This window comes from Theropithecus gelada, chromosome 4 (genome assembly GCF_003255815.1).
Source record: "Theropithecus gelada isolate Dixy chromosome 4, Tgel_1.0, whole genome shotgun sequence".
Classification (NCBI taxonomy): Eukaryota; Metazoa; Chordata; class Mammalia; order Primates; family Cercopithecidae; genus Theropithecus; species Theropithecus gelada.
In genome coordinates this window covers 29,262,608-29,288,419 of record NC_037671.1, presented here as the reverse complement: position 1 = coordinate 29,288,419, position 25,812 = coordinate 29,262,608, and the positions used below count along the sequence as shown (strand labels likewise).

The following is a 25,812-nucleotide window of genomic DNA, read 5'->3' as shown; positions in this document are numbered from 1 at the left end:
AAATCCCCGTCAAAAAAAAAAAAAAAAAAAAAAAAAAAAGTATTAAATCCATATACAAGTTATAAAGGATAATATAATGACCATGCTTGAACCCAGTTGCCAACCAGGTATAACAAATATTACAAATAACATCTCTCTCATCTCTCATCCTCCCACTACTTCCCCTGGAGGTAACCATTGCCTTGCAATGTTGCTTTCTTGGCATTAAAATTCCTTATGCTTTTCTGGTCTTTACAGTAATATTGCAAGTTTTGCTTGACTTTCCCATTTGATCCTCTTTGAGGTCACTAGTGCATTATTTTATAAACAAAAACATAGAGTAACATGGATTAAGTGGTTCACTAATCTTACTCTATCCTTTAATACTAGGATACTTTTCTCTTGCGTTGTTTTTCAATTTCCTTAGTAAGGAATTGAATCTTAAAATTATCTTATTCATATTTTATATACCAAACCTAGAATAATACTGTGTACATAGTTGGTATTCAATAATTATATGTTCAATTAATTATTTTTTTCTGCAAATATGGAGGCAGTAGAAAAAAGAAAAAAATTACTTTTATTTTTCTTAACACAGAATGGGGAAACTTGGAAAAGGAAAGGGCTTCATGGAGAACTTCTTTTTTCTTTCTTTTTTTTTTTTTTTTTTTTTGAGACGGAGTCTCGCTCTGTCGCCCAGGCTGGAGTGCAGTGGCCGGATCTCAGCTCACTGCAAGCTCCGCCTCCCGGGTTCACGCCATTCTCCTGCCTCAGCCTCCAGAGTAGCTGGGACTACAGGCGCCCGCCACCTCGCCCGGCTAGTTTTTTGTATTTTTTAGTAGAGACGGGGTTTCACCGTGTTAGCCAGGGCGGTCTCGATATCCTGAACTCGTGATCCGCCCGTCTCGGCCTCCCAAAGTGCTGGGATTACAGGCTTGAGCCACCGCGCCCGGCCCAGAACTTCTTTTTTCTTAATCACACAATTGGGAGTTTTAGAGACAGCCAGATAAAGTTCTCTCCAGAGGAGCTGATCCTTTCATCCCAAAGAACGCAACAGAATTGTTAACATTTTGGCATTGAGCCTTCTAGTCAGTTTTTTATCCTGTAACTATACTACACATGTATATGATATATTAATATAAATGAGAATATATGATTTGGCACCTTTCCCAAAGTACTGTCCTTCAAGCATATTTTATGTTTATTTTTTTGACATTAGTTTTAACAGCTGCACAGTATTTCATTATGCATAAACCTTTTTTTTTTTTTTCTGTCTTTTTTCTTCTTTTAAGACAGTGTCTCTCTCTGTTGCTCAGGCTGGAGTGCCCTAACGGGATCATGGCTCACTGCAACCTCTGCCTCCCAGGCTAAAGCGATCCTCCTACCTCAGTCTCCTGAGTAGCTGGGACTACAGGTGCACACCACCACACCGGAGTAATTTTTGTATTTTCTGTAGAGATGGGGTTTAACCATATTGCCCAGGCTGTCTCAAACTCTTGGGCTCAAGTGATCTGCCTACCTAGGCCTCCCAAAGTGCTGGCGTGAGCTACTGTGCCGGGCCTGATAAAACCTATTTTTAGTGAAACTCCTGCTCTTCAACATTTATATTTCCAATTTTTAGCCATGATAAACAAAAATATGATGTTAAAATAGAATGAATAGAACAGGAATTTGTATATTTTTAAATATATGATGAAAATGAATGGTGGTAATCTAGGATGAGGACCAAATTTCAAACTTGGATAAGCAGAGCTGTGAGGATAATGAGGCCAGGCTTGGTCCTGCTGGGTTTGAGCCACCTGTGGAATACTTAGTTCATATAGTATTTGGAAAACTAATTACTGTGCTTCTTGTTATGGACTGATTTACCCTCTTCCCTGCTGCATATGTTGAAGTCCTTGAAAATATGACTGCATGTAGAGTTAGGGTTGTTAAAGATACAAAATGAAGTTATTGAGGTGGGTCTGAATCCAATCTGACTGGTGTCCTTATAAGTAAAGAAGACTGGACACACACACGGAGAAAAGATAATGTGAAGACACAGGGAGAAGACAGTTATCGACACACCATGGAGAGAGACCTCAGAAGAAATCGACCCTGCTCACAGGGTTAATCTTAAGAATTGTAGCCTCCAGAATCGTGAAAAAAATAAATGTTGAAGTCACCCAGTCTGGTACTTTGTTACGGCAGCCCTAGCAAAGGAATACACATCTCAAACATTTTCATTCTGGGATTATTTTTCTCTGTATTTTTTCAATGTTATGTCTGCTTCTCTATCCTAGAAAAACAGACATACAGAACACAGATGCCCGCCCACACCTACTGTGTGCTGTAGGGAAGAAAACAGCTTTCCCTTCTACCCATCTGAAATTCATTGGCTGGGGCCCTGTAACAAAAGACAGATCAACGAGAGAAAAGCATATACCTTTGATGCGGTTTGGATCTGTGTTCCCACCCAAATCTCACGTTCAGTTGCAATCCCCAGTGTTGAAGGTGGGGTCTGGTGGGAGGTCATTGGACCACAGGGGTGGTTTCTCAAGGTTTAACACCACCCCCTTGGAGCTGTTGGGATAGCGAGTTTTGTCACCTGGTTGTTTAACAGTATGGTACCTCCACCTTCTCTCCCCCTTGCTTCTGCACCGCCACGTAAGATGCCTTGTTTCCCATTTGCCTTCTGCCATGAGTAAAAGCTCCCTGAGGCCTCCCCAGAAGCAGAAGCTGCTATGCTTCCTGTACAGCCTGCGGTTTTATGAGCCAATGAAACCTCTTCTCTTTATAATTACCCAGTCTCAGTTATTTATTTATAGCAGTGTGAGAGTGGACTAATGCAACATTTATTTAATATAAATTTCACATGACATGGGAGCCTTCATAAGGAAATGAAAACCTAGAGAAGGGGTAAACCTGAGTATTTTTACACTAGGTTTGATGAAGAGTGGAGAGTCATGCAGAAATATAATAGGACAAAAAGAAGACTGTGAGCTAAGGTTGAAACAGAAACCTAGCAAGGTCTTTTTGTTCAGATTTCTCTCAGACTCTGCAGGACTCATATGAGGGTCCTATGACCTGCTTCAGGGGAGAAGAGTTGGGAAATATCAGAGAGATCTTACTGCCGATGATGCTTCTCAAATTCTTTCAACTTAAAATATTCAGTATGTTAAGGGGCCATATTTTGGGATAGTATGTTCTGAATGCCATCAAGATATAATATACACTGCTGAGGGTAGTTGGGAGATAGTAACTTCTTGGTTCTTTTCAGAAATTATTTACTGCAGGAGTGACAAATACAGTGGTAGCAGCTACTCAAATCAGAGCCTAAAAATGATGTTACTTCTTTAGTGGTGAGGTGGTGGTCTTCAGCTTTTCAGGCCAGGAATTTACACCAATCAGTTTCCTTTGAAGTGACCTATGTCTCAAGGATACAATGGATTCAGGAAAGTGTGGCCCTCATCAGCCAGCCAATTTCCCACATTCCAATTAAAGAACATACTTATCAAGGTGCAGAAGTTCATCTAAAAACATGGCTGTGATTTGGAGGTATATGAGGGAAACCTAGTCAACAAATGGATGCAAAATAAATGTAGCAAGGTTAGCAAAGTTAATAGGAAACTTGGGAAGAAAAAAGGAGTAAAAAAGTACTAAGCAATTCTTACGTGAATCTCTAGGTTTCCTTCCTTACAACTCAACACATCTGACCATTAAATGAGGCACCCCTAGTTCTACTGAGGGCATGAGACAGTCCCTGGAAAATATGACACATGTTGCTTGAATTGGCAAGCAACGATAGGGAAATCAAACAGCCACAGGCGGTAGGATGTCTTCAAAATGCTTCAGAGGAAAGCAATGGCTTTAAAGAGGGGATTGAACTGTTCAAAGAGTATTATTTACACTGCCAGACAAAGAAGCCCTTTTCACATCAAACGCTAATTATTCCAGGCCTCAGGACTCTTGGCTTTAATTGTGGGCAGGATGAAAGGCACCTTCTCTATCATTTCAACCAGAGGCTTTAGCCACAGTTAATATTTAGGGGGTCATCCTCTGTGCAGACATGGTCCTAAGTGCTTTAGCTGTGTCCTTTTATTTGTTACTCCAGCAGTGTCATGCAGTAGTTACTAATTATTATTCCTGTTTGGAATAAACAGGTAAGGAAGTGCTTACAGAGGAATTAGATAAATTGCCCAAACTTAGGATTGAAACAGGCAATCAGGACTATCACTTCCTGAGTGATGTCCCCCTTAATCCATGCTTGAATATTTCACGAATATATAATTTAATTGAAATTAGCTTTGGAGAGCAAGAAATGAATGCCTTAGTTATATATGGAGCTTAGAGAATTTTTTTCACAAATTCCATTACAAATTTACTTTGAGACTAGCCTGGGCAACACAGTGGGACCCTGGCTCTACAAAAATCATAAAAACAAAATAATAATAAAAATTAAGTGGGTGTGATGGTGCATGCCTGTAGTGCCAGCTCCTTGGGAGACAGGTGGGAACACTAGCCAGGGAGGTTGAATGCATTGAGCATGTGGTTGTGTCACTACACTTCAGTCTGGATGACAAAGTGAGACCCTGTCTCAAAACAAAAAATTAAAACAAAAACAAATTTTGGTCACTTAATGTTCACAGTAAGCTGCTATGTGGGTAATAAATAGAAAATAATGACATGTAGGTAATAAATAGAAAATAAGATTTTTAGAGCTCACATTTACACTGACAATGCCCAAGGTTTCCCCTCCAGAATATAGTGCTCAGAAAAGTTAAACTTGCTGCCAGGTGATCTTTAGGGTCCAAAGGTCACCATTAATATTATTTTATTTTTAAAAGAAACTTTTCCTGGTGTAAGGACTTTGCTGTGCGACAAAGAATATGTGTATCTCCTGACGAGTTTTCTTTTATTGATTGAGCCTAAATTTCCTGACTTCTGTGACAGCAACTAGGCTTCTGCTTGGGATGTTCTCTAACGAATAGTGGGAAGTAATCCTTACAATCAGATAGAGTAGCTTCAAATCTCAGTTTTATTTATGTGTAAGGGGCTAGTTACTTAACCTAAATTCTTGAAGTCATCCACCTGTAAAAGAGGAGATTCCATTTCACAGCTGACTGTAGGAAAAAAAAAAAATGAATGAATGAATGCATTCTAAGGACTACCACACAAATGTTAATTCCTTGTAACCCTCCTCTCTTAAAATGAAATTTCAGGAAAGGAAGTAGCTGTGGACAAAGTCGTTCCAGGACACGGAGGTGGCTGAGGGAGAACACAGTCCTTGGAGCCTTAAAAAGGCTTACAGATAAAGCATATGAATGTAGCACCGGGAATTTTCATTTCTTTGCTCCAACTTCAGGCTATCCTGTTGCCTGTTCTTTCTCTTAAACCTCAATATGTTCAGCTAGGAAGATGGTAGAGTTCCTGATCTTGCCAAGAGGTAATATATATAGCTACGTGAAGTAATCCATTAATTATAAACTCAGTAAAATTTGTAAAGAAATTAGTAGAGTTGGAAGGGGGATAATGAGAACGTCTGGTAGCGATCTGCCATGGTTTAGAAATGCAACCAACAGAGGTGATTTCCTCCGTCAAATGCCGCTCCAATCATTTACAAGTTAACAACGAACTACAAGACGAATTTCGCTTTCTCAGAGCTTCTTTTAGATTTAATACTACCCCAAACTTGATTTCCACCCGGCTACTCCAAGTCAAGGGCAATAGGATGTTAAAGTGAAACTAAAAGCGAAAACATAGCTTTAAGGTGATGGTGTGCGGGAAGAAAAGTGGGGATCAATCTAGAACACGATTTTTCCTTAGCTGCTGAGTGAAATGTCTCATATTAAGCTGCATACGCACTTACTCCTTGGTGACGCTTACAATCTATAGGGGAAAAAACAACGAACCTGGACTTTTTGAGGGCAGTCTCGCTCTTATACCCCAGGTTTGAGTACAACGGCTCGATCTCGGCTCACTGCAACCTCCGCCTCCCGGGCTCAAACGATTCTTCTGACTGCCTCCCAAGTAGCTGGGATTAAGTCTGCCACCATTCCCGGCTAATTTTTGTATATTTTAGCAGAAACGGGGTTTCACCATGTTGGCTAGGCTGGTCTCGAACTCCTCACCTCATGTGATCCGCCCTCCTCGGCCTCCAAAAGTGCTGGGATTACAGGCGTGAGCCACTGCGCGCGGCCGAACTTGGACGTTTTAGTAAACCCTTACTATCCCATGTGTTGCTTAGCCATTTTACCTTGCCAACTCTGGAAAATTACAGATCTTTAAACGACAACATGGGTGGCTCTTAAAAGAGCCTTTGGGTCGTTGGCGCTTTTACTCAGGTAACTATTTACTTGGAGCTGGTGTACTTGGTGACAGCCTTGGTGCCCTCGGACACCGCGTGTTTGGCCAGCTCCCCGGGGAGCAGCAGGCGCACGGCCGTTTGGATCTCCCTGGAAGTGATAGTCGAGCGCTTGTTGTAATGCGCCAGGCGGGAAGCCTCGCCTGCGATACGCTCAAAAATGTCGTTGACGAAGGAGTTCATGATACCCATAGCCTTGGACGAGATGCCGGTGTCGGGGTGGACCTGCTTCAGCACCTTGTACACGTACACGGAATAACTCTCCTTACGGCTGCGCTTGCGCTTCTTGCCGTCCTTCTTCTGTGCCTTGGTCACCGCCTTCTTCGAGCCCTTCTTCGGGGCAGGGGCTGACTTAGCTGGTTCTGGCATGTTCGCAGCCCAAGTGACACCGTCAAACGACCACAGGGAAATGCTGGCGAGCCCAAACGCCCTCGTTATTTATTCCGTGTATATGCAAATGAGGCTTGCTGAGTTTCGGTTTCTGATTGGTTCTTTTAATGTCTGAATATACGATAGGCCATTTCTAAATTCCTAAATCTCATTGGCTCTCCCAGAAGCTCAACCTCATAATTTGACCTTTCAACTATAATTATGTAAGTCAGAAGTTTTTTTTTTTTTTTTATTACTTTTTTTAAACACCTGCTTTTCGATTGGCTGAAATCTGCGTTCAGGAGATAGCACAGGCCACTTTACCGAATATAGATTATAGTAGTTTAGCTGGTTGCGTTTTACTAGAACCAGTCACTTTCCTTCTTCTAAACAATTATTTAAATACTTCACTGCGTCTGGATGTGGAAAGCAGGGCAGCAAAGCTGGCGCCAAGGCTCAAACGCACTCTTCCAGGGCTGGTCTCCAGTTTTCTGTGGGCCGAGGGCACCGCCTGCTCCGCAAGGGCAACTACGCCGAGCGGGTGGGGGCCAGCGCGCGTGTACCTGGCGGCGGTGCTGGAGTACCTGACCGCCAAGATCCTGGAGTTGGCGGGCAACGCGGCCCGCGACAGAAGACCTGCGTCATTCCCCGACGCCTGCAGCTGGCCATCCACCGCGAGAAGCTCAACAAGCTGCTGGGCAAAGTTACTATCGCGCAGGGCGGTGTCCTGCCCAATATTCAGGCCGTACTGTGGCCCTGTCTATACAAGTGACTGACTAGGCGAACAGGACTAATGAGAAAATGTCTAATATCGCAAGTAAGTGCTCTAATGTATTCGGGAAGAAGCAAGTTCAATAATGTTTGCAAAACTGTGTAAAGTTTACATGGACAGGGCCACTCCAATGTTCAAGTTACCCTGCAGAAGAGGCTAGTGGGGATGGTAGCCTGGAATATCAATAGGACCCAATAAAAAGTAAATGAGAGTCGTTGGAAAACCTAGTTAGTCTATCCTTTAAAAATTCTCAACCGAAGCAAAACACCATTTGGGACAAAATACAATTCAGTTAACATTTGTTGCTCACTGTTTTATGTCGGTGACTTCTTGGCTTGTGATTTCCCAGGTACACCACCCAGGAATCCTGCCTTATGGTCAAAGGTTTCTAGCTAGCGGCAGTTCAAGTTACTCCGGAAAACCACAGATAAACTTCTCAAAACGTGGTCCTCCGAATCTGGCCCCACAACACATCTACTGAATGAGAATTAACGTCTTCCAAAGTCTTAAAGTAGTCGTTTACGGACTACAGCTTGAAAAGCGCAGAATTAGAATTTTAGGAAATTAACGCTCTTGGATCGCATACTAACAGAGAAGAGAGGATTAAAAAATGAAGTGATTTATCCAATCAGACTTTCCAGTAATTCACCAATCACATCGTTAGACTCTTCAGCCAATGGTTTTGTTGCGCGGGACTTTTGAAAATCAACAAGGCCAATTAGAATGTTTCTGAGTATATATAAGGGCAGTCGCCACTCTGCCAAGTGGCTGAGTTTTTCTTCCAGTTAATCTGAGATGGCCCGCACCAAGCAGACTGCACGCAAGTCCACCGGTGGCAAAGCACCGCGCAAGCAGCTGGCCACTAAGGCGGCTCGGAAAAGCGCGCCGGCCACCGGCGGCGTGAAGAAGCCTCACCGCTACCGTCCCGGCACCGTGGCTCTGCGCGAGATTCGCCGCTACCAGAAGTCGACTGAGCTGCTGATCCGAAAGTTGCCTTTCCAGCGCCTGGTGCGAGAAATCGCTCAGGACTTCAAGACGGATCTTCGCTTTCAGAGTTCCGCGGTGATGGCCCTGCAGGAGGCCTGCGAAGCCTATTTGGTGGGGCTCTTTGAGGACACCAACCTGTGTGCCATCCATGCTAAGCGAGTGACTATCATGCCCAAGGACATTCAGCTCGCTCGCCGCATTCGTGGGGAGAGAGCGTAGACGTTTCTGGGTAATAATTCTCTCCAACCCAAAGGCTCTTTTAAGAGCCGCCTACTTTCACCCGAAAATAGCTGTGATTGACTAATCGAATCTTTGAAACTGAACGTTGGTGGTAGTACTTAAGTCCTCATTTGATTGGCTAAAGTTAATAGTAAGCTTGCTATATTCCCGTGCTTTCTCCCGAACATGCCAGATTGTCAACGTCCTTTTTTTTAAACTTAATTAAATTTTTAATCTTTTGCTGGCTATTAGGGGTTTGGTGCTTCGATTTGGTAGTGGAAGGGGCCATCTGCGTTCATGTTATACATGGTTTGTCTCAAGCGTTAGTTGCGTTGTCTACTTATACTCATTATAGAAGGGTTTTTTTTCCGTAGTGTATTTGTAGTTAATCCCTTTTAAAACCTTACAGTTAATGAGCATTGGCAGTTGAGAATAGGTACAGATGTCCTTGGTTGCTGCTTTTTCTTGTCTGAAGTAAGCTGTTTCTACAATCCCCCGCCCCACTTTTTTTTTTTTAAACAGTTCTTGGTCTTTTCTGTGAAATGATCCATTTTTGACCGATAGTTGATTCAATATCAGAAATTGGTGGCAGAAACCAAAGCCAGATTGGCTTCTACATTACTGGCAGCGTGGGCATTACCTGGGAACTTGTTAGAAGCTTGTTTCAATCCCCATCTAGGGCTGGAGTCAATGTGTATATACCTCAGATGATTGTCATGAACACTGATTTAGAAAGCCTAGGTTGTTGGTTTTGGTCTAATCAATAAAGGCATCCTGCCTGTGAACTGTTACAAGGAGTGAGCTTTTGCAAAATGTATGTTTATTTTACAGAATGAAATATTCTATGAAATGTTCTCTATAAAGCAAGTGCACAGAACAATCCCCTAAAATAGTTTGATTTCTTTACAGATCAGTTTTCTCAATGTAACATTACAGTCACATGGGAAGGCTTTAGAAAAATCTTTACCTGGTGTTCAATGAGACTAATAGCAGTCTGTAGAGTGGGCCCAGGGAATGGTAATTATTAATATTTAGGTGCTTCTAACAAACAGCTGGGGCTGAGACTCCTTGCTACATAAATTTTAACACTCTCATTAGCTCTGGTTTGACTCCAGACTTAGCACAGTTTTCTAATTGAATCTGTTTCCTTGTGGTTTGCCCTCAGAATATACTGGTCTCTAAAGACTTTCTGGCTTGCTTGACTATCTTTCAACACCTGACTTTTATAAGAATTTCTTAGGGCAACACTAACGTAAGGTTTTTTTTTTTTTTTTTTTTTTTTTTTTTTTTTTGAGCCACCAAGGTCCTTTCAGTGAAAGTATCAAGTTTTTAGGGATGTTACAAGGAGGAACACATACCATCCTGGGCTGCTTGGCATACAACCAAGGTATCTGTTTGCATATAGAACCCTTCCTTTACAGATTAGCACAAGGCCCTATTTGGGTATTCAGCAGATCCTCCTTTATGACCTTTATTAATTTAGCAACTTGTCATTTTTTTTTCACATATTGTTTTTATTTTAAAAACTTACTTGACATTCCAGAATATATGGGAAAGGAGATAATAGTTTAATAAAACCTGTGTTCCTCTCATCCAGCTTCAATAAAAACATTGGCTTAAGTGTGTTTTATCTATTGATTTTTGTAAAGCAAATAATGAAACCGCCTCATGGGTTCACCTTGCCCGCTGCCTAGACAAAGCTGAGTTATCTAGGCAGGGAATTGCAATAGAGAAAGTAATTCAGAGCCAGCTGTCCGGGAGACCCCAGTTTTATTGTTACTCAAATCAGTCTCCCCAGCATTCTGGGTGGGGGAAGCCGGTGAACCAGGAGTCCTGATTGGTTAGGTCAGAGATGTCATTACAGGGAGTCGAAGCTGTTTCCTTGGGCTGAGTCAGTTTCTGGGTGGAGGCCAGGAGATCAGATGAGTCAGTTTACGAATCTGGGTGGTACCAGCATCAGGTCTGCAAAATATCTCAAGCACTGATCTTAGGAGCAGTTTAGGTAGGGTCAGAATCTTATAGGTTCCAGCTGCAGGACTCCTAAACTATAATGTGTGTTTGTTTTTTTTTTTTCCTTTGAGACAGAGTCTCACTGCGTCGCCCAGGATGGAGACTGCAACCTCCACCTCCCAGGTTTGAGCGATTCTCTTGTTCAGTCTCCCAAGCAGCTGGGATTACAGGTGTGTGCCACCATGCCTAGCTAATTTTTGTATTTTTAGTAGAGACGGGGTTTCATCATATTGGCCAGGTTGGTCTCGAACTCCTGACCTCAAGTGATCTGCCTGCCTTTGCCTCCCAAAATGCTGGGATTACAGGCGTGAGCCATTACGACAAGCCCCTAAACTGTAATTTCTAATCTTGTGAGTAATTAGTTCTATCTACAAAGGCAGTCTAGTCCCCAGGCAAGGAGGTTTGTTTTGGGAAAGTGCTGTTATCATATTAGTTTTAAACTATAAACTAAGTTCCTCCCAAAGGTAGTTCAGCCTACACCCAGGAATGAACAAAGACAGCTTGAAGGTTAGAAGCAAGATGGAGTTGCTTAGGTCAGATCACTTTGACTGTCTCAGTTACAATTTTGCAATGGCAATTTCAACATCATTTCATCTATTTTATATATGTCATCTGCTATTTAACACCTTATAATGGGCCAGGTGCCTTGGCTCACGCCTGTAATCCGAGCACTCTGGCAGGCCGAAGTGGGTGGGTCACGTGAGGTTAGGAGTTCTTGACAAACTTGGCCAACTTGGTGAAACCCCATCTCTACTAAAAATATAAAAATTAGCTGGACCAGGCCTGGTGGTGCACGCCTGTAATCCCAGCTACTCGGGAGGTTGAGGTAGGAAAATCTCTTGAACTTGTGAGGTAGAGGTTGTAGTGAGCCTAGATCATGCTACTGCACTCCAGCCTGGTGACAGACCGAGACTCCATCTGAAAAATAACAAAATAAATTACGATGCCATCGTTATTTATATAACAAATAGTATTTCTTTTTTAAAAATTTAATATGATCCATTTTGGATGACATATTTCTTTAACATTGATTTTTATTTACTGCAAATAACACTGGTTGAGAATTTACAATGTACCAGATGCTGGTCTGTGCGTTGGAAATACACCCAGAGAACAAAACACAAAATTTTTGCTCTCATGGAATTTACATTTGAGTCTGGAATAGACAGAAAATAAGCTAGATAGGTAAATATATGTAATATGTTAGATGGTGAGAAGGAAAAAAAAATAAAGCAAGACTAAAGAGTGTCATGGGAAGCTGAAATTTAGATAAGGCAACTAATGAAGACCCTACTAAGAAGATAGTATTTCAGCGAAGAGCTGAAAGAGGTGAGGAAGCAACTTGTGTGGATGTGTTCAGGCAGAAGAGGAGGGAGACTGCTGAGGTACCATGGTGACCATGGGGAATGAGCAGGGGACAATAGGAGATGAAGGTGGAGAAAAGGCAGAATAATTTTCCCTTCAACTCCCACCCCCCACATAGGTTCTTAGTTGAAACAAACCATGTAACAAAAGACAGATTAACAAATGAAAAACAAGCAGAAGTGTATTAACATATATATTACATATACATGAATGACACCCAGGGAATGAGTACACATTGAGGTGGCTTTGAATTCCAGCTTTTGTGTAGTGTCTTCCACAAAGAACAGTAAAATTTTAGAGAATTTAGAAGATGAAGGAAAAGTACTTTGAGTCTCCAGGGGTGGCAATGTTGGGGACAGCAAACACATAGATAAAGCATATTGCTTTAAGATTCTTCTGGTACATCGCCAGGCTCTTAAGAGTGAAAGCTCTTCTCCATACTTCTTTTGCACTCCCTGATAGTGTAAACTAAAAATTCACAGGTTTATTTTTGCCAAGGTTGAAGATGCATCTGGGAAAAACAAACACAAGTTACACAAAATCTATGGCCTGTGAAGCCCAGGTGGGCAGATCACTTGAGGTCAGGAGTTCGAGACCAGTTTGACCAACATGGCGAAACTCCATTTCTACTAAAAAAAACCCCCCAAAATTAGCCATACGTGGTTGCATGTGCCTGTAGTCCCAGCTTCTCTGGAGGCCGAGGCATGAGAATCGTTTGTACCTGGGAGGTGGAGGTTGCAGTGAGCCAAGATCATACCACTGTACTCCAGCCTGGGTGACAGAGTGAGACTCTGTGTCTCAAAAAAATAAAAGAAAAAAGTTTAGTATATTCTCAGGTAAAGAAGATGTAAAAAAGTTAAAATGATAAAGGGAATGACTGCCAGAGGATGGGAGGGAATGTGGTAGACAGCTGTAATTTTAAAAGGGTGGATGGGGAAGAACTCACAAGTGAGATAAGACTGAGAAAAGATAACTTTTTTTTTTTTTTTTGTAGAGACGAGGCCTCACTATGTTGCCCAGGCTAGTCTCAAACTCTTGTGCTCAAGGGATCCTCTCACCTTGGCCTCCAAAAGTGCTGGGGCTACCAGACGTGAGGTACCACACCAGGCCAAGAAAATAACTTTCATCTGAGCAATGGGAGTCGTTTTAAATGATCAGGCCCACAGCAACACTAAAATGAGACAACAATCACAACCTACTCCCCTCTTTGAGATATATATTCATCTCTAGATACTGCTTGTTTTTATAAGTAGCTATAAGTTTACCAAATAATGCCACATCCTACACTGTAACCCACACCCCGTAGCTTTACAATGTATAGCCAATAACTGATTAATGCTATTTCTGTAAACCAATGACAATTCCTGACAAAAAATTTTGTATCAGCCCACCTTCTTTCCCCCCTTTTTTGTCTTTAAAAACTTATTTTTTTTTTTTTTTGAGACGGAGTCTTGCTCTGTCACCCAGGCTGGAGTGCAGTGGCCGGATCTCGGCTCACTGCAAGCTCCGCCTCCCGGGTTCATGCCATTCTCCTGCCTCAGCCTCCCGAGTAGCTGGGACTACAGGCACCCGCCACCTCGCCCGGCTAGTTTTTTGTAATTTTTAGTAGAGATGGGGTTTCACCGTGTTAGCCAGGATGGTCTCGATCTCCTGACCTCGTGATCCGCCCGTCTCGGCCTCCCAAAGTGCTGGGATTACAGGCTTGAGCCACCGCGCCCAGCCTAAAAACTTATTTTTAACAAAGGCCAGTGGAGCTCATATCCAAGATTACTTGGGCCTGAGATTTCTGAGCTGCTGTCCTGACTTTGGTTCGAGTAAATTCTTTTTTTTTTTTTTTTTTTTTTGAGACGGAGTCTTGCTCTGTCACCCAGGCTTGCTCTGTCAACCAGGCTGGCGTGATCTCGGCTCACTGGGTTCACGCCATTCTCCTGCCTCAGCCTCCCGAGTAACTGGGACTATAGTCACCCGCCACCATCCCCAGCTAATTTTTTTGTATTTTTAGTAGAAACAGGGTTTCACCATGTTAGCTAGGATGAGTTTCCATCTCCTGACCTCGTGATCTGCCCGCCTCCGCCTCCCAAAGTGCTGGGATTACAGGCGTGAGCCACTGTGCCTGGCCCCAATTCTTTTTTCTTTTTTGAGACGGAATCTCACTGTCACCCAGGCTGGCGTGCAATGGCACAATCTCGGCTCACTGCCACCTCTGCCTCCTGGGTTCAAGTGATTCTCCTGCCTCAGCCTCCTGAGCAGCTGGGACTTTAGGCGCATGTCCCTATGCCTGGCTAATTTTTGTATTTTTAGTAGAGAGGGGGTTTCACCATGTTGGCCAGGATGGTCTCCATCTCCTGACCTCGTGATCCACCTGCCTCAGCCTCCCAAAGTGTTGGGATTATAGGCGTTAGCCGCCGCGCCCGACCATAAATTCTTTAAATTATGAATTGTGCTTCCACATCTTTCTTTTAGGCCAACAAGGCTGAAGGAAATCAACTATTTCATCCGCAAGTATACTTCTTTGACATATTTTGAGATGGTTCTTTGGAGGGTCTGCAAACAGAAGTTGCCCTACAGAACTGCCTTTTGTGGAGATGTGCATCTGTTGAGAAAAACTGCTTTGGTTCTGCCAGGTTTTTTTTCTGAGGCTTTACCTTGTCCAATCTAGGAAAGATTAAGAGTCTGACACTGGGCCAGGCTCAGTGGCTCATGCCTGTAATCCCGGCATTTTGGGAGGCCGAGGCAGGCGGATTTGAGGTCAGGAGTTCAAGGCCAGCCTGGGCCAACATAGTGAAACCCCATCTCTACTAAAAACACAAAAATTAGCTAGGCATGGTGGCGGGCGTCTGTCATCCCCACTAGTCAGGAGGCTGAGGCAGAAGAATCGCTTGAACCCAGGAGGTGGAGGTTGCAGTGAGATGAGATAGTGCCATTGTACTCCAGCCTGGGCAGCAGAGTGAGACTCCCTCTGAAAAAAAAAAAAAAAAAAGGAAGTCTGAGTCTGATACCTTTAAACGTCTGAAAGAAACATTTACTATATATGTATTCTTCTTGAGGGCTGCTACCTATGAATTTTCATCTACATAACAAGACCACCTTTGTTAGCAAAGCCCTCCCATAACCTGTCTTGCATGATTGACTACCCTAACCTGTTTTTGGCCATGTTCTGAGCCCCCATTCTTTAACCTTAAGATGGCATTTAAGCTTCTGTACCCCACTGCTGGGGTTGGGGTAATTACTCTGTGGTCTCCCTCATGCGTTAATAAACTTGTTTCCCTTTCTCTCCTATTAATCTGTTTTTTGTTAGTTGATATTTGAGAAAAACTTCAGAGGGTGAAGGGGAAGATTTTTCTTGGTCCTGACAAGACTGAGCAGAGAAGAGAGTGAGTTCTATATACATCTGTAGGAAGATCATACCAGAGAGACGAAACATTGATTCATGGATCCTGAGTTGGGTGCATATTTGGGCTATGGGCATTATTCTGATAGCCAACTACATAAAACCAGGGTCTTTGTTTTTCTTAAGCTGGAATTTCCAGGTAACTCAGTACTGATTTATACTTTTTTTTTATTATTTTGAGACGGAGTTTTGTTCTTGTTGCCCAGGCTGCAGTGCAATGGCACAATCTCAGCTCACTGCAACCTCCGCCTCCCAGGTTCAAGTGATTCTCCTGCCTGAGCCTCCCGAGTAGCTGGGATTACAGGCATGTGCCACAACGTCCGGCTAATTTTTGTATCTTTAGTTGAGATGGGGTTTTGCCATGTTAGTCAGGCTTGTTCCCAACTCCTGACCTCAGGTGATCCACCCAACTCAGCCTCCCAAAGTGCTGGGATTACAGGAGTGAGCCACCGCGCCCAACCTTTTTTTTTTTTTTTTTTTTGGGACACAGTCTCACTCTGTTGCCCAGGCTGGAGTGCAGTGGTGCCATCTCGGCCCACTGTAACCTCCGCTTCCCAGGTTCAAGCACTGCTGCATGCCTCAGCCTCCCAAGTAGCTGGGAATACAGGCGCCTGCACACCCGGCTAAGTTTTGTATTTTTTAGTAGAGATGGAGTTTCGCCAGGTTGGCCAGGCTGGTCTTGAACTCCTGACCTCAGGTGATCTGCTGGCCTCGGCCTCCCAACGTGCTGGGATTACAGGCATGAGCCACTGCACCCGGCCTGATTCATACATTTTCATTTTTCAAAAGTGTTGTTCCAGATACCCAAGGACATTCAGTTAAGACTGAACCAAGAGGCAGGGGCAGGAAAAGATGAGCAATGAGTGCTAACCCCATGGAGGACTGCTCACCCTATTCAATGACACCAGTAGTTAAGGAAAGAGTATTATTATATGATAATTTATTTAAAATACAAAATAAGAGATCTGCAAAATTGCTATCATTTTACTTTTCACATGAAAGAATCCAATGTAGTCTTTATAAAAAGGCTTTATATGCTGTAACATTTTCTGAGATTTCATTATACAAGATATCTATGGATGAGCTCCCAAGTACAAAGAAAACTGCTCCTACTGGCAACAGAACTCCACATTAAAATTTCTATAATGGTTATAATATGATGGCTGAATCCATAATTAATAAAACAAAATTAAATTATGAAGATGATACATGTTCCCAACTACCGATTTTGAGCCCTAGATAAACCTTGATAAAAAATTGAGAGATCACATTTCTTCTTAATCCTTCATATTGAGTGAGACTAATTGTCCAATATGAGATCCAGGGATTTTATTTATGATTATAACTGATAATAACGGACTATCAATTACTTTCACTTTTTTGGTAAGTGCAGTTAGAGGAAAAAAGACGTGTCTGGGGTCCTACAAAATTTACCCAGATTATTTTGCGATGCTTTTGGGGAACAATGTCAATATCATAGAGTCTGTATTTTCTTCTTGAACTTTTCTTTTCTCTTTTCTTTCTCTTTCTTTCTTTTTTTTTTTTTTTGAGACAGTCTGACTCTGTTATCCAGGCTGGACTGCAGTGGTGTGATCCTAGCTCACTGCAGTCTCGAACTCCTTGCCTCAAGCAGTCTTCCCCACCTCTGTCTCCCAAAGTGTTGGATTACAGGCATGAGTCATGACCTCTGGCCTCCTTACTGATTTTGTTTAATTTTTTTTTCTATTATAGAGATGAGGTCTCGCTATATTACGCAGGCTGGTCTTGAACTCCTGGGCTCAAGTGATCCTCATGCCTCAGCATCCCAAAGTGCTGCAATTACTGGTGTGAGTCACAGCATCCAGCCCTCCTTATGCTTTTCTAATTGAGGATCCAAGAGGCAACATATCCAATGAAACTACCTCATCCTCATGGTCACATCCACATTGAAAGATCACTAGGCTGTGGACGGAAGTTCTGCTGCTGATAGAGGTGAATATAGCTTCCTCTCCTCTGGTTAACTCTTAGGAAGTCCACATTTTGCTTTGTTTCACTCAATGAAATCTTATGTTTCTTTTACAGATGAAGTGTTTTGACCTGAAGATTCATCCAGCAACAAGTGAATGCATTTCCTTTTAGAAATTAAGAATCTGGACCCTTCTTTGGTGCAGAGCATACTAGTTAAGATAAATACAAGTTTATTTTCTGTGGATATGAGGTTCAAAAAGGGTATTCTAGATCAACAGTTCCCTCTTTCTTCCAGCAGTAATTCTGGAACCCCAATGCCCTCTGTCTTTGTGGCTTAGCAGTCTTAAATGTGGCTTCCACATTTGCCCTGCAAAGGGAAAGAAGATGGAAAAATCCTTCGTGGAAAGTTGTTATGTCCCAGGCCTGGAAATGTCAATCTTTACTTGTATTTATGTTCCATTGGCAGGAACTTAGCTAAAAGGCCACACCTAATTGGAAGAGAAGTTGAAAAAAGAGGTTTCAACATGGGCCCAAAAGAAGAAAAAGGTTAAATTAATGCCCAGAATTAATAAGAGAAAAAGCATATGAATTTATTAACGTGTACACTGCAGAGGGGGTTGGATAGAGTGATCACCCAATATTGCAATTGGGTATAGATGTTTATCCTACTTCCTAGGGAAATGGGAGCTTGAGAAGTGTTTTTAGGGGTATAATAAATGACTTTTAGGGGAATTCAATGGCCTTGAAGAACATGCAAGAGCCTGGGACAATGTCTGTTAGGGCTGCAGAGTAGGCAGTGGTTTGTGACAGAATCTGTCTAGGCTTGTTGACAGGCTTGTGTTTCTTCCGGTGGTATTAGTTTATTTAATGAAAACTCAGGATAGAGACTAAAGATAATTGTATTCTTTGGCAGGTTTGGACTTTAGGCAGATAAGGAACTTCTGAAAACAACTTCATCCTGTACTTTGGGAGACACAGAGAACTGAGAGACAGGAGGGGTGGGGAGAAGGTCAGAGACCTTGTAGCTTCTTCAGTTCGGGATGTCATAGTGCCTTATTTTGGGATATCAGTTTCTGAGCCCCAACAGTGTCATATATCTTTGATTTTAGATATCATATCTTGCTCTCAATCCATTTCCAGAAAACCTGCTTATCTTCTGAAGTTGCTGTGCAGAAGCCCCCATTTTGTTCTTCATAGTGGTAGAAACAAAAGTGAAATAAAAGTCAGAATTCTTTGTTAGACCCGACTCTAAGCTTGAGCAATTGCCTCATCATTACAAAAATTTATTGTTTCTGGTTTGTAAATGAGGAAACAAGCTGAATGGTTCTGCATAATGCCTAAAGTCATCCAGTTAATAAATGATGTAACAAATTTCAACCCAGGTAGTAGGTCTCAAAACTCTCCTAATGTTAAGCATATTCCATTGCTGTGCTATAGTTTGTGAAAATAAATAAAATTTGATGTGATGGTGCATTCCTGTAGCCTGTCCTACTCTGGAGGCTGAGGTGGGAGAGTCATTAGAGACATGAGTTGGAGGCTGCAGTGAGCTATGATTGAGCCACTGCACTCCAGGCTGGGTGACAAAATGAGACCTCATCTCCTTAAGAAGAAAAAACACACAAAAAAACACACAAAAAAACCAGCTGTTGGAATTCCCAAAACACATTAAGAATGAGAGAGATGAGATAACTTGAGTTCTTTTCTTTCTTGCTCTATACAGTGTCTAGAATTAAGCAACATTAGGCATTAGGGAGAAAAGTCTCCTGCCTTCTTTTTTTTTTTTTTTGAGATGGAGTCTCACTCTATTGGCTGAGCTGGAGTGCAGTGGCATGATCTCAGCTCACTGCAACCTCTGCCGCTTGGGTTCAAGCAATTCTCCTGCCTCAACCTCGTGAGTAGCAGGGATTACAGGTGCCTGCCACCATGCCCGGCTAATTTTTGTATTTTTTAGTAGAGATGGGGTTTCACCATCTTGGCCAGGCTGGTCTTGAACTCTTGACCTCGTGATACACACACCTCGGCCTCCCAAAATGCTGGGATTACAGGTGTGAGCCACCTTGGCCGGTCCTGGCTTCTTAATTAATGATCCTTGTTAAACATTTAACCTCCCCTTTGTTGTCGTGCTTTTCGGGGTCTGTCTCGCACAGCCTGGCTGACTGATGTATGAAAGGAATACTCACACACAGGTATGCAGTGTGTAAGAGCAGCCTTCTGACCTTTCAGAAGGTCCGCTCCTTTCCTTATAGTTTCTCCTACCACTCTGACTGATCTCCTATATCTCCCCCTTTTGTTTTTTGCATCAGGTTTTGTTGATTGAAGAATACAGATGTGTACAGTGACAGGCTTGACAGGTGCAGTGGTTCCAGCTTGTGTTGCAGCTTTGTATCCTAGAAGCAGTAGATAACATAAGACAAGCATGAGTATAATCAGTAATATTCTTTTCCAATCAAAGAGTTGCCCCCAGGAGTGGGGGTCTATCCAGGAGAGGTGTTTTTGCACATTGTTCTATAGGGCTGTTACTGAGGAACCCCACCAGGGGTATGTTAATCCCTCCTACCAAAGCAGTTACATTGTTAGAAACTGAGAAGGGGGTGTCTGCCCAAGTAACAGGGCAGAAGAAAGGTGGATCTAGAAGATGGGCCTAATAGAGTGTAGCAGGTACGAGTTGCAGGCAGAGTGAGAGAAAAACCAATACCCTATGAGTGTTGCAATGTACAACAAAGAGCATAGCAAGGAACAGATTATCTGGAGGGAGTGGTGTTTGTGTCTGGAGCGGGATTCGCTCAGCTTCCTGAGTTGTCTTCTTCAGCATAATGTCCAGGGCCTCTGTTGTCCGTGGAAGCCGCATCGTTCTGGGGCTGCGGGTCCTGCAGGGTCATTTCCTTTATTTTTGGTACCGGGCTGGGTTCCAGCCACGCCATGGTATGGTTTGATGTGTCGCACAGAAATCCAAAGAGGACCTGAGGGAGTGTGAACACAAGCCTATCCTTTTCCCCACGTTAACAAATCATTTGGACCGCACCATAGATTACTATTTACATCTTTCTATAAAAACTAAAGGTTTCATATTCTGAAAGGTTTTTGCAAAGTGCTTTTCTATGGCTGATTGAAATTTATTGTTTAAATTTAGGAAGCTAAGGGTAAATAAGGCTAAATTTAAGAAGTTAAGGGTAAATAAGGCTTGTGCTAGTAGTGTTGTAGGGTCCTTACTCGTATTCCCCCCTTTTTTGTTTTTTAAGCATATTTTTAAGGGTGGAGTGGGCACGTTCCACTATGGCTTGTTCTTATATAGAAGAGGGTTCTTTTCCTGAGTTACTTTGGTCTTTACTATTGGGGCATTCCTGCTTCATATGACCTGGCTTTTCTCACTGAAAACAATTTGGATTTTTATCCCTTTTTACTTTTTGAGGCTTTAATGCCATAGCCAATATTCTGGCTTTGTGTGTTTCAGTCCCCACCAGCTGACATGCCCATATGAGTTCCCTACTGTAGCTGCTTTCCCTCTGACTGCTTGCATTGCTTGCTGGCAATCCACATTAGCATTTTCATAGACCAATTACAACAATAAGATATCAGCGGCCTTGGCATGACTGATTTGTCTCAAGTGCCTGGGTTAACCGATTGATAAATTCAACAAATGGCTCCTGAGGCCCTTGTGGAACATTTATAAAAGATCTCTGTTGAACTCCACCTTCGGGAATTTGGTCCTAGGCCCCGTGAGTGCACAAAGACAGTTGCGCATAGGCTTGAGGGACAAAATTTAATTGTTGTTATATATTAATATAGGGACCCCTCCCCTGGAGCACAGCAGCTATGTTCTGTCCTGCCAATTGATTCTGGTCAGCCTGTTGTTCGTACAATTCATTATATTCTGCCCTCTGGAGGAGGTATTGACTGGCCTCTAAAGTTGTTTTAGCTAGCACTGACCAGTCCCATGGAGTCAATATGGTAGTTTTCTGCTATAGCCTCAATTATCCTCTTGTGAATGGGCTAGCAGGTCCATTTTCTCTAATGCTTTTCCTTATTTCCTTAAAAGTGTTGAAAGTAATAGGCTTCTGTACCCAATTGGCCTGTTGATCTTGCACCACGGGACAAGCCAGGAGCTCCCCTTCTAATGCTGCTTGCCTAAGACGGGGTCCCATAACTGTAGTATATCTCTTGTCTTCTTCCCAATTTATTGGGGGAGGAGACTTAGGAAACACCTCCGTCTCCTCTTTGGTATCTTTACCTGGGTAATGGCGGGGCTGAAGGAGGAGGAGGAGGCAGTAAGGTAGATGATGGTTCTTCCTCCCCTTCTTTTTTAGGCTCTTCTGTGTAGAGCAGGACCAAAGCAGCCCTAACCAAGGCCCATAACATTAAAGATGTTACTGGGACCTGTTGCCCTTGTACCTGATGTTGTTTAAGATTTCTTCCCAATTGCTTCCAGAGCCCTAGGTCTAGTGTGCCTTCTTCTGGGAATCATGGGCTATGGAATACAACAGTTTGCATTACATCCCTTAATTGAGCCTCCGAAACCAAGGTTCTGCTAGCTTTAAGCAGCTGTTTCAATACTTTTACATACTGTTGCTGTTGAGCTGATAACTGTTGTCCCATGATGAAACCCTAGCTTGAGAATCCCCTTGAACTTGGAAATCCCCAGCGGGGACCAATTACTTACTGAGCAGTCACTTCACATGAATTTTCGAGGGTTCGGTCCAGATCCGTTGCAGTGTTCCTCACACTGGGCACCACCTGCCAGATCTGTCCCGCAGACCCTGACTGACTGACTGACTGACTGACGGATGGAAAGAGCACTCACACACAGGTATGCAGTGTGTAAGAGCAGCTAGGAGTCACCTGGCTCAAGTGGCCAAAGTGCAGCCCCGAGAAGCTGGAGCTGCTTGCTTTTATTCAGTGCAGGCAGAATGCTGAAAGCCTGGGGCAAACACAGTCTGTGGGTAATTAACATTTATTGTTCCCCTTTCAGGGAATGTCACACACATGGATGTTCAAAGGTGAATTTCAGGATAACTTCAAACAAACAAGCCTGATCACGGTAATTTCCCCTTGCTCCCTTGCACATACTCCTCACTCTCTGCCTCAAGGTTAACAGCTGCCTTCAGCTATTCTCCCGAAATTGTGCAGAGCCTTGCTATAAGCTCCTCTAACTCTGCCTATATAAATGAAATCTGAACTTCCCTATTTCAGAATTATATCTCTATTACTTTGGATTTGGTGTTTCCAGGTGGTCCATCCTTATGTTTTGTGCTTGAATAAATTCTTTATATTCTTCATGGTGCAAGAAGAAGGGCTTAAACAAAAACAATAAAAATATATTCTGACTCTTTTGGTTATTTTTGTTTGATAAGTTGTATACATTATTTTCTCCATGGGACAATGTTTCCTGTCCTAGATAATAAGGACCATGTGTGGTTCACCTTTGTGGTTTGATTCAAGTAATGTGGGCATTTCAGATGTGAAAGGCTTTGAGGAAAAAGGCAGACTACCTTGAAATGAGAAAGCTGAGGTTTTAAAGCAAAAGGTGGCCAGGCATGGTAGCTCACGCCTTTAATCCCAGGACTTTGGGAGGCCGAGACGGGCGGATCACCTGAGATCGGGAGTTTGAGACCATCCTGATCAACACGGAGAAACCTCGTCTCTACTAAAAATGCAAAATTAGCCGGGTGTGGTGGTGCACACCTGTAATCCCAGCTACTCGGGAGGCTGAGGCAGGATAATCACTTGAACCCTGGAGGCAGAGGTTTCAGTGAGCCAACATCATGCCATTGCACTCCAGCCTGGGCAACAAGAGTGAAAGTCCGTCTAAGAATAAATAAATAAATAAATAAATAAATAAATAAAGCAAGCAAGCAAAAGGCAAGGTTGAATCATATTGGTGGGGGTCGGGGGAGTCAATGCATAAAGAACATTGACACCAATAGGTATGTCTCCAATGCTGAGATGAGAAAATCCGGGAAGATAGAGCACAGGACTAAGGCAGGTAGCATTGGAGCTTCTTCTGTACCTGATTGCTGACTAGAATGGATATTTATAATAGCATAGCCAGACACAGTAGCTCATGCCTGTAATCCTAGCAGTTTGGAAGGCCAAGGCAGGTGGATCACCTGAGCCTGAGAGTTTGAGACCAGCCTGGGCAACATGGCAAAACACCGTCTCTACAAAAAATATTTTAAAATGTGCTGGGCATGTAGGTGTGTGCCTGCGGTCCTAGCTACTTGGGAGGCTGAGGTGGGATCACCTGAGTCCAGAGATGTTGAAGCCGCAGTGAGCTGTGATCACACTACTGTACTCCAGCCTGGGTGACAGAGTGAGACCGCGTCTCAAAAAACAAAACAAAAAAGCAGAGTGCCATTGGACTTCAAACTCAGCCCAATCTCATTCACTTTAGGCATTGAATCTAACCATGTAGCCCTGACTTCATTTTTCAAGGTGTTTTTCTGATTTACCAAGTCCTATGCTGATTGCAAACAGCTACATTTGAAGTCAGTGCCGTCTGTTCATGTTAAAATGAACATTTGATTCTAGTTAGAGATGCATTGTTTTCTTATCTTCCTAACTGAAGCAATTCTTGCCAACATTTACTTTTTTTTTTTTTTTTTTTCTTTTTTTTAGACAGGGTCTCTCACTCTGTCACCCAGGCTGGAGTGCAGTGGTGCAATCTTGGCTCACTGCAACCTGCACCTCCCAGGTTCAAGTGATTCTCCTGCCTCAGCTTCCCAAGTAGCTGGGATAATTGGTGCAGGCCATCATGCCCAGTTAATTTTTGTATTTTTAGTAGAGATGGGGTTTCACCATGTTGGCCAAGGCGGGTCTCCAAGTCCTGACAGGTGACCCGCCCTCCTCAGCCTCCCACAGTGCTGGGATTACAGGCGTGAGCCACTGCACAGGCCTTCCCTTCCTTCAGGATTAAATGTAAACATGATAGCTGGAGCTGGAACAGTGATATATTCAGAAAGACAAAATTACAATGTCATGCAGAGAACTACTTTAATGCAATGATAGCCTCCAAATACACTACCAGGCAGGCTGTTCCAGAGGCTGTGAATAGAAAGTCTCATAGCCCAATATAAGTTTCCTGAGCTCCATGGCTTAATTTTATTTAATCAATTTGAAACATGTAGCAAGAAGCAAGCAGAAAGAGCTTTGGCAAGTGAACACATTTCAGATAGGTTGTAAATGGCAGTCTCACTACCTGGATCCTTGGTTATGCATGTCATATGTGTGAGGTTTCTCTCTCCCTCTTGCATATTTTGCCCACTGAGAGGGTGATTTCGAGAAACAGAGTTCATGATAAGCAAAGGAGTCAGCAGATGCAAATTATGTGGAGCCAACACACGCTTGCTCTATTGGTATACAGCCACCTATATTGCTCAATAGTGGTATGCTGACCAGCCATGCCTTTTATATGCATGCTGTCTGTGGAGGGCCAATGAGGCCAGCCAAAACTGGTGTTAACAGTGGGCGGTCAATTTATGACCCCATAAATATTGAGTACTTTATAAATATGTGGTGTCTCACAAATATCCAAAGGTTTTTGGTTCTTTCATCTATTCCTGTCTCTTGAGTAGCACACACACAAGCCCTGCTGACTTTCTCTATGTCTAACACGTCTCACAGGCTACTCATTTATGATTGATTAAGAATATAGGCTTTGATTTTTGTCTACATTTCACAGACTTCTTGTATAGGTAATACTTAACACTTCCTATGAATTTCATCTGTCCCATTTGTTGGGTTGGTACTCCACGGGAGAATTCAATAGCAGAATATATTCGAGAGTTTTTCAAATAAGAACACGTTACATTTATATATAGAGGACAAACACATTTTATGTATATATGTATGTATGAGATATATATATATATATAGAGAGAGAGAGAGATAATTTTTTTTTTTTTTTTTGAGATGGAGTCTCTCTCTGTAGCCCAGGCTGGAGTGCAGTAGTGAGATCTCGGCTCACTGCAAGCTCCATCTCCCGGGTTCACGTCATTCTCCTGCCTTGGCCTCCCGAGTAGCTGGGACTACAGGCGCCAACCACCACGCCCAGCTAATTGTTTGTATTTTTAGTAGAGACAGGGTTTTACTGTGGTAGCCAGCATGGTCTCCTGACCTCGTGCTCCGCCTGCCTCTGCCTCCCAAAGTGCTGGGATTACAGGCGTGAGCCACCGTGCCCGGCCGCGACAGAGGGAATTTCTAAGGATATCGGAACTCCCATGTCTGAGCTGTATTAGGTTTGTGTGAGGGAAAAGTAGACTTTCATTTTCATTAACTAGTAACTATTTTAAGTTTTTACTTCCAGAGGTATCATATACTAACTCACACAGGTGGACATTAAAAAAACCTTTTATGGCCGGGCGCGGTGGCTCAAGCCTGTAATCCCAGCACTTTGGGAGGCCGAGACAGGCGGATCACGAGGTCAGGAGATCGAGA

General features: G+C 43.0%; 1 protein-coding gene across 1 annotated transcript; it reads right to left on the bottom strand.

Moving 5' to 3' along the window:
• Positions 1 to 6,261: 6,261 nt before the first annotated feature.
• Positions 6,262 to 6,745, bottom strand: LOC112623120 (histone H2B type 1). The gene has a single exon (XM_025383323.1). The coding sequence runs from the start codon at positions 6,689 to 6,691 to the stop codon at positions 6,311 to 6,313; it is 381 nt and encodes a 126-aa protein (XP_025239108.1). The 5' UTR covers positions 6,692 to 6,745; the 3' UTR covers positions 6,262 to 6,310.
• Positions 6,746 to 25,812: the final 19,067 nt, after the last annotated feature.

What these genes read in the sequence shown, in the direction of transcription:
- LOC112623120 (XM_025383323.1), bottom strand. Translation starts at nt 6,691, where the DNA reads ATGCCAGAACCAGCTAAGTCAGCCCCTGCCCCGAAGAAGGGCTCGAAG.